Source organism: Ochotona curzoniae, unplaced genomic scaffold (assembly GCF_017591425.1).
Source record: "Ochotona curzoniae isolate NIBS_2020 unplaced genomic scaffold, NIBS_Ocur_1.0 scaffold_1037, whole genome shotgun sequence".
Classification (NCBI taxonomy): Eukaryota; Metazoa; Chordata; class Mammalia; order Lagomorpha; family Ochotonidae; genus Ochotona; species Ochotona curzoniae.
In genome coordinates, this window is record NW_024467083.1 from 31,604,988 (window position 1) to 31,621,844 (window position 16,857).

General features: G+C 48.0%; 1 protein-coding gene across 2 annotated transcripts; it reads left to right on the forward strand.

The window, feature by feature from the left end:
• Window positions 1-572: 572 nt before the first annotated feature.
• Window positions 573-16,635, forward strand: SPRR4 (small proline rich protein 4). Of its 2 annotated transcripts, XM_040999164.1 has the most exons (3): window positions 573-583; window positions 10,955-11,121; window positions 16,236-16,635. In XM_040999164.1, the coding sequence occupies exons 2-3, from the start codon at window positions 11,073-11,075 to the stop codon at window positions 16,499-16,501; spliced, it is 315 nt and encodes a 104-aa protein (XP_040855098.1). In that variant the 5' UTR covers window positions 573-583; window positions 10,955-11,072; the 3' UTR covers window positions 16,502-16,635. The 2 variants fall into 2 exon arrangements, with proteins under 2 accessions (XP_040855098.1, XP_040855099.1); XM_040999165.1 differs by lacking the exon at window positions 573-583 and having other exon boundaries at window positions 10,933-11,121.
• The last annotated feature ends 222 nt before the right edge of the window (window positions 16,636-16,857 follow it).

The window sequence follows — 16,857 nt, forward strand, 5'->3', positions numbered from 1 at the left end:
ACCCACGCAGAACCTCAATCCTTTGCACACTCATACACACGTGCAAATATGTGCTGGCAGTCCTTCACATACGCATTCATGAACCTGCCCAGAAGGCTCCACACACACTGGCACACAATCCTTTGCTGTCTGTAACACACAACTGTGTCTTCACTCACCAACACACACTCACACCTAAATGTGCACATGCACACTCACACATCATCATTGCCACCCCTGTGCATGACTCAAAGGAACGAGTCTGGTCTCGGTTCTCACGGCCCAGTGGCTTGTTCTCTCAGCTCTCCCCAGGCCTCAGCCCTCATTGAATTTCCAGGATGAGGACGTAATGAGGAGGGTTTGAAGGGGATCTGCCTTCCTCAGATGCGCTTGACAGGTGGTGTGGGATGGCCCAGGAAAGTGACCTCTTATGCATTATTTTAGTCTGACAGATCTGGGTTCCAATCCTCTCTTCCCTCCTTTTGCAGTAGGTGAACTTGCTCTTCTTGTTTCATTTTGATAAGCTATTCAGTGATAATAACTCCAACTCCAAAGTCAGAATTTGAAGTTCAGAGAACTTCAAAGTGTTTGAGAAGCAGTGATAGTCTACACTTGGCTCATCTTCACCCTCTAACAGCACGCCTGGGAAAGTGAAGCCCCATCACCTTGCTAGGCACACTGCCTGCTGCAGCCCAGGGGCCCGGGGCTAGTGGATTTTGCAGAAGAGCTCCAGTCCTGGACAGCCAGGAATCCTGTGTAAGGAACCCAGCCTGTGGGAGAGCCAGGTTTGATGGGCTCCACCTTCCCCTGCAGGTTGGTACCTGTGCCTAAGGTGGCTGGCATTCCTCGGGGATTCACAGAATCTATGTCATGAGTTTGGCTAATGCTGTGCTAAGCTGAAACTTCTCCCAGGTCACACTTTGCTGCCATATGCTTGGCCTGTGCACATGTTTGGGCACTGCTGTTTTCTGGGGTTCCTGTCTACCCACAGAGAGCAGTCAGTTTTGCCCCCAGACTTCTGACTCCCTGTATTTAGTATTCTCTTCTAGAATTAGATCTTAGCAGTTTCCATCTCACTTAGCACCGTTTTCTATTTTCTGGGTAGACCAGGCAGCTTTCGGCTTGGGTCTCACCTGCTCCCAAGGGCTGATGATCTGCAGGACCTGGATGCTTGTCTTCAGTGCACTTGAATGGCATTCTAGTGCCAATTAAAAAGAAATGGGCAGAGGGTCCAAGGCCTGAACTACCGTTCTGGTTTTTCCCAGCCTCCTGTGCAATGCTGGACAAGTACAGCCCTTTCCCTAAGCCCCAGCATGCTCACCTATACATGACCAGTGGGGCTTGCTGAATTATTTCTCAACTTCCTCCTAGTTCTAACTCAATAAGAAGTGACTCATTCGAATCTTCCCTTGATACCTTCTCCTGCTAACTACTCACAGTCACGGAGAAGCCTCACAGAGGTAACTGGGAGTGAGGCCATCCAGATGCTTCCTCCCAGAGACATGGGGACTCATTAGAGAAAGCCTAAGACTGCATCTCAAGGGCCTTCACACTGAGGACTAACTTTGCCCCCTTTGGTTCCTTTGCAGGGAACCACCACACACAGCAGTCTGAGGACAGTTACACACACACACACACATACACACACACACACAGCATGTTACTGCTGTAAGTGAGGCACTGCTCTAGGACCTTGATGACTTTATATTATAAAATGTTTACTACTATCATATAAAATTATTTTTCAAATGAACAAAGTAGGACCCATTAAGGGTAGTTCTGGCCAGACCCACCAGCCACTGGCATGTGCTATAGTCAGGTCTGGGTCCAGCTTGGTAGAGGCTCTGGAGAGTTGCGTCAACCAAGCCAGGGCACCCCCACAGTTGGCACGAATCATGTCTAAGGGAGGGCCAGGTTAGGCCATTGTATCTGCTGAGGTCAATGTCTCAAGAGAGGTAGCTCTAGGGAATGGCCTGGTAGGGGTTCAAAGGACTGCCCTGTCTGCCAGTGCATGAGAACTAGGGCTTGGGATATGTTAGAGTTGAGGGTGGGGACACGGAGAGTTGGAGATGGGGCTAGGGTCAGACTGATGCACCTACCAGCTCTTGCAAGAACTGGGACTGGGGGCTACCTAGTCGGGATCCCAGAGGGTCCCCAGACCATATCTGCACACCCACAGAAATGTGTGTGAGATATGGAACAGGTTACAACAATTCTCCTAGAAGTGGGAAAACTGGAGCCAGGGGTGGGCCAGGTTGGGTGACCTGGTCAGGAGTGGGCCCTTAACTGCATTAACATCTTAGACTGACAGGATCCCCAATCTCAGGGAACACCCCATGGATGTGTGGTCCAACAGCAGAAGGACTGGGCCACTCCTGTGCTGACTCCAGCAAAAGGATGAAGAGTATACCCAGATGCACAAAAAAGGCAAGGCAACCAACTCCCATAATCCAATAGAAGACTCCAGGTACCTCTTCAAAGGCTGGACAGAAAAGTATGTGGCACAACACTTCAGGACAAGTTCTATGAGGCCACCTAGATTTGCAGACACTCTGAGGCAGACATGGACAACCAGCGTGTCTCAGAACTTACACAGAGAGAACAAGGAAGAGCCCCTGTGAGGACAATAGGACTGTCACCTCTCACACAACGCCCACTGAACACCCCCAAGACATTCTCCCCCACTTTGAGACCATCTCTGTTTCCTGCCTGAAATGTGGTGTGACAGCAAGGAGCAGCACACCCTCTTCCGCATCCAAACTGTCACAGACACATCTGTCTCAGCCCATCTCCTCTTCCTGACACTCTCCATCGCTACCAGAGGCTCGCATGAGTCTTGCAATCCCTATCCCCCCCCCTCACATGAACATCGAAAATTGAATACTTTATAAAAATTAAATAATTAAATATCTTTGCAAGTTTTCTGTAAATCTAAAATAAATCGAAAACCTAAACATTTCCCTGAAAGTATACATATTGGTGTGTCTTTTCGTGGAAACTCATCTTGGTGGTTCTGGTCCCAACATTCTTAGGCTGAGAACTTCCAGAGTTGGCAGAGCTGAGTTTGGCTCATTGGTGTTCCACTGTAGTACTTGCTAGGGAGGAGAACTCTGGCTGATGTCGAGTATGGTGTTTGGGTGTGAATTACAGCCTCTTTGAAGCAGACCAAGAGCCCTTGCTCTTTCCCATATTGGCCTCAAGAGAAGGAAGTATAAATGGTGGGATAAATGTGCATGTACCAAGGCTCCCCTGATGGGAAAGGTTGGGAGATCAGGGGTTTGTAAGACAGGCAACTGCAGTCATCCACAGGCTTTACAAGTCTCTTTCCAAATCCATGCCATTCTCTGCTTGAGATCTTGGCTCCCTGTAGGCAAAGTGTGTGACTATGCATGTGTGTCCATGTATATACACGCATACACAGGCTAACACACCTGCTGTTTTCTTTGTGAAGTCAGCAAAATGGCCCCAGTTACCACAATCTTTTCGTGGTTTCATGTTAAGTGCTCAGGGCCTTATGTGGGGAAGCTTGTAAAATCGGTATGAATGTGTTTTACATTCCTCAGGCCAGACTTGGGGACAGTTCATACAACTGTGTTTGCTTTTCCATCCCAGGGGCCTGGTGGCTTGTGATTATGGAACATGTAGATGGACAGGGGTGTTAAATAGGAAAGATGGGATCAGAAAGCAGGAGCAACAGCTTTGTCAAAGGCATGTGGACACCAGGCAGACACTCTCTCAAGCCCTACGGATGCCAAGCTCAGAGCTCCTGCAGCTCAGCTTGGCATGAATCACAGGTTCCTTCTATCATAGATTGGGCCAAGACAGGTGTCCACCTGGGGCTAGAAGCCTGGAGAACATTTTATGGGAAGAAGAGCGGCAAGTGAATAATAATCAAAATAAGTTTTATGAGACATCTCTACCAGTTTAAATACGCTAAAGGTTAGCCCCAATTACTGCTTCCCATCAGTCGCTTCCACTTAGAGATCTCTTGCTGACTGTCACCTCTTTAAAGCCTTGGCTTTGGAGCTCAAATGAAGCCAGAGCAGCTTTGGGACAGGACTAAACGTTCAGTCATCACCATGGTAAGTGCCCACGGGCAGGGATGTGGAACCTGCCAACTGTCGACGAATGCATTCCCAGCAAGGAATCCACTGCTAGGACATCTTCCTATTCAGCCCCTGCTCTGCCATCACACCGCAAGACCACCTTATCCTCACAGTCCAGGAGCTCACTCGGGCATGCCCAGGCCTTCTACAAAACCAGCCTTTCCTTACTGCTTCTTGCTCTTTCAATCACCATATTGGCGGTAGAGTTCTTAAAGGGAGAAGATGGCAGGGTCTCCACATTGTTATCACCATATCCAGCCCTTGTATCAACCTGAGAAAAACAAATGTCCTACAGGACTCCCTGGGTTGCGTCTAACAGAAGGTGGCTGTGTTTAGCTGGCCTGGAACCAACAGACTCTATTGTAATCACCTGGCACCTGCTACCTGTTTATTCCCCAAACATTAAGTTTGACACCCAGAGGTTATTCCAGCAGTACTGATGAAGGACATGCACGTTCAAGCTACTGTGCAGCTCAGAACAAGCTAGCTTGTGGCTGCTGCTGTTCCTCCCTGGTCCTCCATCAAAGCCAGCTCTGATTTGCTCAGCGAACCCCTCGATGTGCACCATGTAGTCCCTGTTGCTGGCTCACTCTGCAAGAATCTGAGCCCGTGGTGTGCCCTGTGCCAAAAGGTGAAGTCAAGAGGCAGAGAGCTTAGGCTTGCGGTTGCGAGGGAGGAGCGGGGCAAGTAGCATGATTCAGTACAAAGTTCAGTCTTTGAATCCAATTCAAGAACTTCTCTGGGTTTTAGATTTCTCATTTACTAAACAGGGTGTGTTTCTCCTTCAGAGATCTGAGCTTCAGAGTAAAAGTCTTGGCGTTCGCGTGGGAACTACCCAGAAAGCCATTCCTCCAAAAGCTTCTCACCCGGCATCCAGGCAGACTTTGCTGTACTCCAATTTCTCACTGCCAATCCCACGCATTGTCCCAAACCAGTCCGTCTGCTTCCAGACACACTGCTATTTGTAACTGGAAGAAGAGCCCTAGACAGACACTGGATACAAAGGAAAAATGTTGGTCCCTCCGTTTAACAGGATGTGGTCCCGATGGGAGTGGGAGGAGGACAGAGGAAGGACTCTGTGCCCTCAGAGGAGGTGAAGGGATCCCCAGGGCCTCAGGGGGGTCTGAGGTCTAAGTAACTGCAGCGTGGGGAAGAACTCAGCTGCACTGGCTCGGTATGCGCAGCAGGTGGCGCTGTGTCCTTTAGCCTGGGGGGCTCTACTCCTTGTGGTTTGGCCTAAGTCCTGTGGTCATAGTAAAGAAATGATTTGTTTACCTGCTCAACCACAGTCAAAGTCATTCATGGGAAAAGTCAACTGCCTACAAACAGATCGTTCTTGTCTGGTACTGTGTACGCTCAGCTGACTTCTCCCACCATCTTCCTCTTGTCTCTCCTCCATCCCCCACATTTGTATGCACACACACACACACACACACACACACACACACGGACACATGGGAGTCACTGTTTTGGCCATCATTGGTACTCAGCGTACTTATCTTTGCCTTCTCATTTGGCTGATGTCAGGTACTTTTTCCTCAAGAGAAAGAAACTAATTCTTGTATATCCCAATGTAACAATCAGGATAGGTTGTTAGGCTCCAGTAACCAATAAACCATAGATCCCAGGGCCTGGAATGGGGTTATTTCACTTGCCCCGTTTGTTCCTTGAGAGTCTGCTGCAACCTGCTGTGCACTATTTGGGACCCAGGTGGACAGAGCAGCCTCTGAAACACGGCAGTCCTCACGGCCGAGAGGGGAGAGAGCACAGTGTCTTTGCAAGCTTGTGTTTCACAGACAAAGCAGGTGACGATGCCAGGCTGCTGCCACCAGTGGGTAAAGCAGGGCACACTCTTGGAAGATGGGGTCAGAAGCAGAAAATGGCTTAGGAGCTGTTCTGTGTATCTTCTCACCCTGGTACAGAGGTTTGGGATTGCCTATACCTTTGTCGCCATCCTCTGAACCATGGGTCTCCTAGATGGCCCATATTACAAACTATCAAGTTCCATCCGCAAGGACTCTACAGCATGGAGGAAGAAGAGGGATCGAATCTGGGAGATGTATGCCCCATCCTTGGCAGGCTTTTCAACCTGGTGAAAAGTGAACATAGACTGAAAACAAAGCAAACCAGATGGATGTATGCCACGAGCCAGAACACTGAGAGGGCCAAAAGGCCCCAGGAAGAAAACGGGCCAACGAAGGGCAAGCAACCAGGCTGCGTGCATCAGGCCCATGGGGACAGCACAGACACCCAGAGGAGCACCCAGGATTGCACTTCCTCTGGGCTAACCTTGCACTTGATTTTTTGTTAACGCATTAAGTGCTGTGTGGCATCCTGGACCAGGTATTGTGCTACATTCCGGAGCCCAGGGAAAAGCAAAGAAGGTTCCCTTGCCCCAGGGTTCTCTCAGGTCATACAAAAGTTGGCTAGTAGGCATTCTCTCCCCAAACAGCGGTATCTGTGGCAAGTTGGACATAGCACCCTGGATCCCATGGAGCAGGAAGTGTTCAGGGAGGAGAAGAGCTGGTTTCTGAGAGACTGAGAGGGCTCACCAGACACAGATTAAAGGCAAAGGGAGTACCTTGTTGGCAGGGAGAGAGACCACACTACTTAAAACAGAAACTCTGGGTGATTCATCATGGCTTGTTCTGGAGCAGCAGGACAGCTACATGGGAAGAACAAGGGGTCATGACGGGAGAAGTGAGGTTGGGCAGCCTTCTCAGAGAGGGTCCAACTGTGCAGGACCTTTCCAACCATGTCAAAAAGTGTGACAGCGGGGCCTGGAGGGGAGTCCCTGAAAGGCCTGGGTATGGAATGGTACAGCTCCCAGGAAGATAAAGTGTTGTCCCATTTCTTCCCTTCTCTCTAGCTGGGGAACATGGATGCAGCAGGTGGCGTATCGATGCACCTGTCTGCTGAGCGTGAGCCGGGCCGACCTCTACAGGAGGTGGTGGCTGCTCAGAGCTCTGTGAGCGCTGGTCCTGATCCTGTGTCTGCATCATCACAGGACTCTGTGTGAGGCTGATATTGGCAGCTCGAGTTTGCTGCTTTTCTTAGCCATTTTCCCAAGAGCGGTCTCTACGGTCGGGACACCAACTGGACAGTCTTGTTTTACGCATAGTGGCTGCAGGCTTGTGTGCTGGATTGCGTCCTTTATCCCAGCCACATCACAAAGGCCCCATTCTCTGGCCAGGAGGATAGCCTGAACCCCAGTTAGCCACCCCTCAAGGACAGTGCCAAGATGGAAATGGACACCTGCCCCAACCATCCTCTGCTTTCACTGGTTACTAGCTGAGCTCCATGGTCAGTGGCAATGATTCTTGGACTAAATCTCAGTCAGCCAGCTGTATGTTCTCCTGGCTCATCTGTGCACTTCCTTGTAAAATTCAGTTTCCGGGCCCGGCGCGGTGGCACAAGTGGTTAAGGTCCTCGCCTTGCACGCCCGGGATCCCATATGGGCGCCGGTTCTATCCCAGCAGCCACACTTCCCTTCCAGCTCCCTGCCTGTGGCCCGGGGAAGCAGTCAAGGACGGCCCAAGGCTTTGGGAACCTGCACCCATGTGGGAAACCCAGAAGAGGCTCCTGGCTTCGGATTGGCATAGCGTCGGCCGTTGCGCTCACTTGGGAAGCGAATCATCAGACAGAAGATCTTCCTCTCTGTCTCTCCTCTCTGTATATCCACCTTTCCAATAAAAAATAATAAAAATAAATCTTTAAAAAATTCAGTTTCCACAATGAATTCTGCTCATTCAGTGGTGCAATATACAAGATTAAAACAAACTTCAGGACAATGATAAGAAATGATGTTTTTGTCTTTTGTGATAAATTATCATTAACATAAATAAAATTAAGAAAATACCCAGCTCTCAGAGAACACATTTTAGCAGCATCCGTGGGGACCATCCTTTTTTTTATTCTCTTAATTCCCTTTTCCCTCCATGATCATCCTTGACATCCAAGCAGATTCCTATTCTCCAGGTGAAACATCTGATCGTCCTGGCCCGTCTTCCACCAGAATTATCTGGGGTCAGAGGTCTGACCTCTCTGATTCTGATGCTTTAATCATTTTCCGCCACTGACCCTGTCCCTACCCTTCCACTCGTTGGCCATAAATTTCCACCTGACATGCTATATTTGTGGTTCAGTCAAAAGTCTTTCCTCCACAGCAAAATAGCATTCAACTGGTTCCTTTGTCTATTCCAATGGTCCTGAGTAAAATCTTCCTTACAAATGTCTTTGAAAATGCTACTCACACCACTTCTTGGCCTTTTGGCTAAGAGAAAGTGAAAATGCTAATCACGGGTAACTCCTAAAATAGAAAGTCAAATATTTTTTAAAAAGCTTCAGTAGCTGAAATGACACATTTCATGATACAGCATATCATTTTTTTCTTTTATATCCTTAGACCCATGTTCCCAAGAAGGTTTTCTTTGTTATATTATATCAGGATCTGCTTTTCAAGGTTAGCCAATAAGCCAACAAGTGTGTAACTCAGTTGTTTGGTCGCTCAACAGGCAGTTGGTCAATTGTTAATGTAATCTTGCCAGTTAGTCAGTTGGTTTTTCAGCTCATTTCTTATTTCTGTTCTAACCTACTCATTCCCTCTGTCTCACCCTTGCTCATTCACTGACTCACTCAGGAGCCCTCTTTAGTAACTGGACCACCCAGTTACGAAGTAGTCTATCAGCTGGATTTGCTCCAGTTTTTACCAGGGCTTAAGTTCTATTCTAAATAATTATCTGCCCTTGGAGAGTTTGCAGTTTGGCTGGGTATAAAAACTGCCCAACCCAACACATGGACATGTATATACACACACACAGATACACACACTCACACATACACACTGTACACTCAGGCATCAGACCTCCTATGGATGCTAGCTGATTTCAGCACATATCGTCTACCGGGAGGAATATAAAAACAATGTACACCATTGGATAAACAGAGACTGACACATCTACCTAAACTCAAAAGGGCAGGTTAGTCCAGTAAGTATCCCGGGACTTTGTGGGTTCCATTCATAAAGCCAAAATGTTTGCCTGCAGTGTGACCATCAATTCAACATATCTGTTTATAAATCATTTGCCAATTCATTGATGTCTATTTGTTTGGCCTCATATACATAGTGACTACAAAATTTGTTCAGCTACTAGAAAGAGGTAAATCATAAATACCTGGGTATATACTGGGTTGAAATAGCTCCCACCCACAAGAGGCTTTCATTTAATACTAAGAGCATATACATTTCACGATTTATGTGTCCATGAAGTCAGTCTACACAATGTGCTCTGAAAGAAGCAGAAATTAAGCATGGTGAGTATTGAGCACAACTGGAAAGCGTATCTTTTGAGAAATATTAGGGTAAAGTATCATGAGGAACATGACATTAAAGATGATTCCTGAGTACTGAATTTCACTGGGAGATTGGGGTACAAGCCCTTGTAGGTTGAAGTCAGGCAAGTAGGGGATATATTTTTGAAACCAGAATACTCTTGTTGGTCTGGGGTTGTGTCAAGAAGTGATGGGCGCTTAAGAATTACAAGTTCATCAGCGTGTCCAGGATCTGTAAGCAGCTCATTTTCCCTCTGTTTCTCTCAGTGCTTGGTAAGCTGTTACTCATAATGCTTCACACACACACCATTCCCTGCATTAGACTACTGGAAACCTGTGTCCATTCATCCCTCTCATAGCAGATGCCATCAATCAATTAAGAGACTCTGGTCAGCCCTGAACTCAGCCTTAATACTTTCAACTCACCATGAATCCAGCTATGATTACTCAGACATTTAAAGACCAATAGTACTTGATGGGGACTTTTGGATCATCTCTGCCAATCTCCCATGTTAGAGAATAGGACAATGGAGGCCCAGAAAGTGTTCCAAGATCTCATAGTTGGGTTGGGGGTGCTGTTAGCAGAGCTAATTCCCTCCAGACAGGGCTCTTTTCCTGCATGTCTAGTTGCAACCAAGTGGGTCAGAGGAAGAAGGGGTTGGTGCCCCAGCTCCACTGGACCTCCAAGCAAGCAGAGCCCAGCAGTCTTCCGAGAGACAGGAGACATGGCCTCTCATACCCTCCCAGTGCACCACAATATCCATAGCTGGTGTCTGATTGGAAGCAGCCTCTCACAAAATAGGGCTTGCTCCCCCTTCATAAAGTTTCTTATACTGCCAGCAGTCTTCTCAAAGCTCATTGTAGGAGTCCCAGGGATGGGTGGGGATAGATGTTTCTGGAAACTCATCTTCTCACACTTCCTTCTTCTATAGGACTGCTTTTAATGCTATCACATGGGTCTCCTAGCATTAATTTGTCCCTACCGTACTTGCAAGCAAATAACCCAAGCGTGACACCAGTCATGTTGCTAGTGGAATATGAAACACGATCACATGGTTTTCTTAAGTAGCATCTCCTCAAGGCTTTGCTGATGGATTGTTAAGTAATTACTCAAAATTAAAATGTTCTCAGCCATAACTGCTCATTAAGTATCAACCAGAAAATATGATAAAAACAACTGTGATATGACTATGATTTTAAAAATTAGATGCCAGTTGTTTAGATGTACATTTACTGGTTAGGCAGCTAAAATGCAAGGAAACCTGGCAGCTCCAAACCTCCACTGTGCACCTGTCCAGAAAGATTCTCACAGCTCAGTAATCTGCTTTTCATCTTTTCTTGTTCCAAACCTACACATAACATAGTAAAGGCTTTCTGTTTGTCCTCAGATGGGGCCATCTACAACCTCCCTCTTTTATCCAAAGCCCAGATGCATCTCCATGGAGAGCCAACATTGTCTCCAGCAGGGTCTCTCTCTCTGCTTCCTGGTCAGCCCATTGTTGGCTCACAGGGTGGGGCTGGCTTTCTCAACCCTTGAGTCACCTCCTGAGTGTTTCCCTCCCTGATGGAGTCACAGGCACGCACCTGTTCTCAGGTGCCTGCTCCCTAAAGCAGGAAGATGCTGAGCCGGGCTGTCTGATTTCAACACCTTTGAAGATGAGAGAGCAGGCGCAGGACCCAAGACTGCCCGGGAGGTCGGCCCCTGGTGAGGCTAGCCGCCTACTGGGGAAGGGAGACAGGGTTATGCTTTCCATATGGTTTCTCAGAGCCTGCCCTCCCTGCAGGGGTTATTTCTGTGGGGTGATTTGAGGGGTGCCAAGGAGTCTCCTAACCTCCTGTGAAGAATGGTCCACTGGCCCAGCCGGTTGGGGAGTTAAAAACCAGCCATGACAGATGTAAAAGATTCCAGCCACTTTTCCCTTCAGAGTGCTGGATTCATCCAGAGGTCTCTTCACCGTGAAATGCATAATGCTTTTTTTTTTTGACAGAGTGTCACAAACACTGTGCCAAGAGATGCCTTTAATGACCAATACAAACCCACCTTTACCTGGCAGTGCTCGGTGATCAACTGCAGTCCCTCAGTGGGGTGGAGATCACCAGAACTTAGACCTGATTTGTCCTCAGCAGTGCCTCTGCTACAAAGCTGCCTGGGTGTTCAGTCGCTGCAGCCAGCTGGACACGATTGCAAAGTCAGCAGACCCCTACTGCAGCACTGGCTTTGACATTGACCTCTGTGTGAGCTTGGGCAAGGCATGTCCTCATTCCGAGTCTCTGCTTCCTTCTCTATAAAATAGGGATATTATGTTTATCAGGGAAGTTGGGTGGAGGATTTTGAAAGGTGGAATGTGAATGCCTGTGGGGTCAGTTGTCCTTGGGTATTTACACCTCGCAGACATGACGCCTCTTCAGGCCATTTGTGTTTAGGTCTCCATGCTGTCCACGTGGTGACAAGGTGACTGCTGTAGACTGTGAAAATTCTTCAAGACAAATAAGGAGCAATTTGTGGATAAATTAAGGGTCAATGGGGGGGATAAGGAGGGACAAATATGATTCTATAAAGCCATGTGGGTGATTGGGTCGGGAGGGCTGGTGTTATCTATCCATTCATACCACAGGCAGCACACACACACACACACACACACACACACACACACACACACTTGCCTTCCAGCTGCCTAGCCTATGAACATGTTTGATGTGTGTTCGTGCCAAGTCTGTCTTGCTGCCTATTTTCCTGGTAGAGCGTGTGTATCAGGAGGAGTGTGGAGGAGGTTGCAATGGAAGCAAGGGACACAGGTGGAGAGGAGGTTGAGGATGGAATGCAGAACCTGGAATCTAGAACCCAGGATACTGCATACTTAACATTCACAGACTTGGGAGTGGGAGGCGGGGGAGGCCTGGCCTGGAGGGGGAAATTAAAAGAACCGTTGGCGTTTAAGTAAGGCTGACGCTGAGAAATGAGCAGTGTTTGGTCCACATGTGACAGAAAGCTCAGAGAAGGTTATGAGTCATGATCCCCACACCCAGAGACAGTCACTTGTCCACTGCCGAGGGACTGGCTACTGTGATGTAGTACAAAGGCTCTGAGCCAGCGCCCCCAGCCAGCCACACCTGCACTGACTGTCGCCATGCAGGTCCTTGAACAATGTGGGGTCTGCATTTTCAGACCGCAGAATTAGACTCACTCTGCCCTCCAGAGTTGGCCTGGAGGTCCAGTGCAGCACAGGGTGTGAGCAGCACATTAGGAAGGGTTTTGATGTACTCTTGTTGTTTCTCAGCCTGTCTACCATTCCTCAGCTAAGCACAGATACAAACACTTTGCCGGTCTCTTGTTAGGCAATATCCAAGGTCTGGGATGTGGTTCCAAAGGTGGGTCAGCTTCTAAGAGCAGTAGTGCCTGGAGGCCACCAGGAGGGCAAGGTGCTTCCTCCCCTGAATACACCTTTGGGCAGAACTGCTACATTTAACAAACAAAATAGTCTTCCCAGTTAAATTAGAATTTGGGTGAACAGCTGATCATATTCTAGCATAAATATGTCTCATTCAATTTCTGCTGTCTTTAAAGATTTATCCATTTGAAACGTAGAATGACCCACCCATACATACATATGGACACACATTCACACACACGAGAGAGAGAGAAAGAGAATCTTCCAATCTTCTAGCCTCTGGCTCATCCCCCAGATAGCCAGAACAACCAGGGCTGAATGAACCCGAAGCAAGGGTCCACAAACTCCAACCAGGTCTCCCACATGACCCAGAGTATTTGGGTCATCACCTGCTACTTTCCAGACACATTAACAGGAAACTGAAAAGGTATAGCCAGACCTCAACCCAGCTTTCTGATATGGGATGGTATTACCCCAAATTGTAGCTTATATCCCACCACAGCAGAGTAGTGGCTGAGCAATCGTGATCTTCAAAAATTGTATTGCTTATTTGAAATCAGGTTTAGCTGCATGTCCTATATTTTTGGTGTCAAGCCTACTGCAGAAATTAAATTCAATTCCACCCTCTTTGACCACCACTAATTCCACCAGCGTCCCAACTTCTGATGACAGGCATGGCACAGCAAACCACGCTGTACATCCCTCCTCTCTGATTGCCTGGGAAGTCTTACAGGATACTGTGCAAGTCACCCAAAGATGAGGAAGCTTGGGGGGGTAGTGTATGGGAAAAGGACTAGGAGAAGGCAGAATCTGCACTGAGTATTGACTTCTCTTCATAAAACGGTCTGAGAATACGGGTTCTTTGAGTCGCCCAGATCTGAGTTCAAAGCCCCCCTCTACTGCAGATTCCCCATGTGATCTTTCTCAGCCTCGTAGTCTCATCTGTGAAGAGCTCACATTGACCTTTGTGGAGAGATTCTCTCAAGAAAAAAAAATGAAATAATGGGCATGAGACTGGGCTCTGAACAAGACACACAGTGAGTGAGTGTAGACAGATGACAGCAAGAAGCAGTGCAGGCGAGGTTCACACGTTTGTCAGAGTGGCTCCAAACCCCATCCTCTTCCTTGGGTACCCCTCCCTTGGCAATTCCAGTCTGCAAACAGCTTGGGTTCAAAAAGATCTCAAATCCTTGAGTTTGGGCAAACATCAGCTTGAGTTTGGGTTACATCAGCTCAGGTATAGGGACCCAGGTTGCTGAGAACACCTGGTCGGTGGTTTCCATCAAAACAGGCCAGGAAAGCCAGGTCCCTGTGGGTAGGAAGTGCAGGTGGGAGAAGTGGGTGAGGAATTCCCTGAGAGGTGGCAGGCAGAGCCACACCAAGGGCCTAGGGCAAGTTGAGGGCCCTTATAAGGGTTCCTGGGGTGGCTGCCACAGACCTGCACTCCACCTCCTCTCCTGGGGTCCTGCTCACCAACACTGGTAAGTGGGAACACATCTCTCTTGAGATCTACTGCCTCCTTCCTTCTCCTTGAACTGCCTAGAGCTGTTAGGGCAAGCTTCCTTCCTGTTCTTGGCTAGTCAAGGAACTGACACAGCCTTCCTGACCATTGTAGAAATGCCATGCTAATCGTTTCTTAGGGAATGTAGTTTGTGTTCTACACAAGCCCTAGGTATCACTCATTTCCTCATTCTGGGCTTGGATTCTTGGCAAGGGGATTTTTTTTTTACCATTAAGCAGGGGATACTGAGCCTGTTCTGAAACTTTCTCATGCTGTATTCTGCTTTGTGACATTACTGGAAAGCTTTAGACTGTGTGTGTGGGTTCACAGACCTAGGTATATTGGCTCTTGCATGCTACATAGGGCAATTCTCACAATTTGCCCTTCTGTAGTCACTCTTCTATATTTGCAATGCTGTTGCCAAGAGATTACATACCTACATTAGTGCTGGAGAGTTCTGAGATACCTTCAGATGATCATTCTGCAAATGACAGCACAGCAATGCAGAGAAAGCAGAAGGCTTTAAGAGATGCTAGTCTGTCAGTGGCAGGTTTGTACCCAAGGTCTTCATCAACAGGGAGCTGTGTCAGTCTCCAGAGACAGGAACTAAATTCTGATAGTCCATATAAGGCATGGAGGGAGAGATCTGAGTTTGGGCAAAGGATGGGGGTTGGGGAGGAAAAACCTTTCATCTGCTAGTTCACTCTACCAAACATTAGGAATGAACCAGATTGAAGCCAGGAGCCAGAAGGGATATCTCACATGAGTAGAAAATACCCAGGTACTTGAACCGTCTTGTGCTGCCACCCAGGGTGTGCATTAGCAGGAAGCTGGATCAGAAACAGAGGCAGCATTCAATCCCAGTTCCCCTAATATACAGAGGTCTCCCAAAACAGCTTAATCCACTGCCACAAAGTATTACCCTGGTATGCATATCAGGCTAAGTATCCACTCCCCTGACCACCTTTTAAATCTGCAACTCGTGCCTGAACTTTCCTGGCTTAGCTCTTTTCTCTTAGCTCTTGCTTCATCCTATGATCTTTGTGTGGCCGTCAGCAATGTATTTGGAATATCAAGACCCTCAACTTCCACAGAGGGCTGAAGCAACCGTCCCGGAGCCCATGTTGGAGTATTTGTCTTTGCATCAGGATAGGGTCAGGGTGGTATGGAAATTAGAACCTGTACTTTAGCATCCCTGGTACAATGCTTCTCCAGCCCCATTGCTGACACATGTAACACTTCCCTCTAGGATAGGGCCTGCCCTGCTCCTCCTCATACCCTTCCATCTTTGCCATCCTTACTGTCTACATTACCCAAGGCAGTCAGATGACATTGGGCAGATCTACCGCCAAGAACAAATGTTTTGACCTTGCAAAGTTTCTGGGATACTTCTTTACATTATTATTTGAAAAAGCAGAGAGACAGAGACGGAGTTCCCATCCACTGTTTGATTCCCAAAGCTGACAATAGCCAGAGTGGGAGGCAAGACATATCTAGGAGCTGGGAGCACAACGCAAGTCTCCCAAATTGAGACGAGCAATCCAGTAGCTTAAGTTATCACTGCTGCCTGTCAGGGTCTTCATCAGAAGGAACTGGAATGAGCAACTAGAGTTGGACGGAGGTTTAAGATATGAATGTTTTAACTCCAGGCTTTTTTTAAACTCCTTGACTCAACATTACTTCATTTCCTGGTAACAATGATAAGTAAATTATGTATTCAGCTAAGTCAGGCATCCATGGGAGGATAAAGGGAAGGAAGAAAACAGAAGCACATGGAGAGGAGAGATGAGAGGATCACAGTGAGTGTGTGTGAATCAATCTATTGTTCAGTTTGAGGCTGTTTATCGCGTTGTTGACTATTGGAGGAAAACAGCCCCACAAGGAGTCCTTGTCATGCTTGCTCTCTTTCTCTCTCTCGATTTCCTTCAGGCTCACCTGCTTGTGGAACAATGTCTTCTCAGCAACAGCAGCAACAGCAGCAACAGCAGCAGTGCCCACCACAACAGGCCCAGCAGCAGCAGGTGAAGCAGCCTTGTCAACCACCTCCAACCAAATGTCAAGAAAAGTGTCCATCCAAGAACAAGGACTCATGTGCTCCCCAAGCCAAGAAACAATGCCCTCCCAAGGGCACAGCTGCTCCAGCCCAGCATAAGAATCCTGCCACCCAGCAAACCCACAAGAGTAAACCAAAGTAAGCATGGATGACAGTCACCACCTCCCTGCCATGCATCCCGGCTACTGTCCTGCTCCTGCTGCTCTAACCTCCAGCTCCAAGATTTTCCATCTTCTCCCACCTCCTCCAGGCTAGGAATCAATAAAGCATTCTGCAGAATTCTTGTGCATGAATCCTTCATAATAAACATCTTTTTTGCACCTTCTAAATCCCACCCTGCCTCTGTCCCAGGTGGGGAGGAGACAGACCTCGTCCTCGCCAGCCTTCCTGCATGGCCTCGTCCATGACACAAAGCAAGTCTCCAGGCTGCTTCTGAGGCTCCACCCTGATACACAGGGATAGTAGAGCTGACCCACAGTTCTTGCCTCGTTCCATTCC

Bases quoted from the DNA above. Each gene is read 5' to 3' on its own strand.
- SPRR4 (XM_040999164.1), top strand. From the start codon at position 11,073: ATGAGAGAGCAGGCGCAGGACCCAAGACTGCCCGGGAGGTCGGCCCCT. The intron at 11,122-16,235 runs GTGAGGCTAGCC...GATTTCCTTCAG, and splicing joins GCCCGGGAGGTCGGCCCCTG to GCTCACCTGCTTGTGGAACA.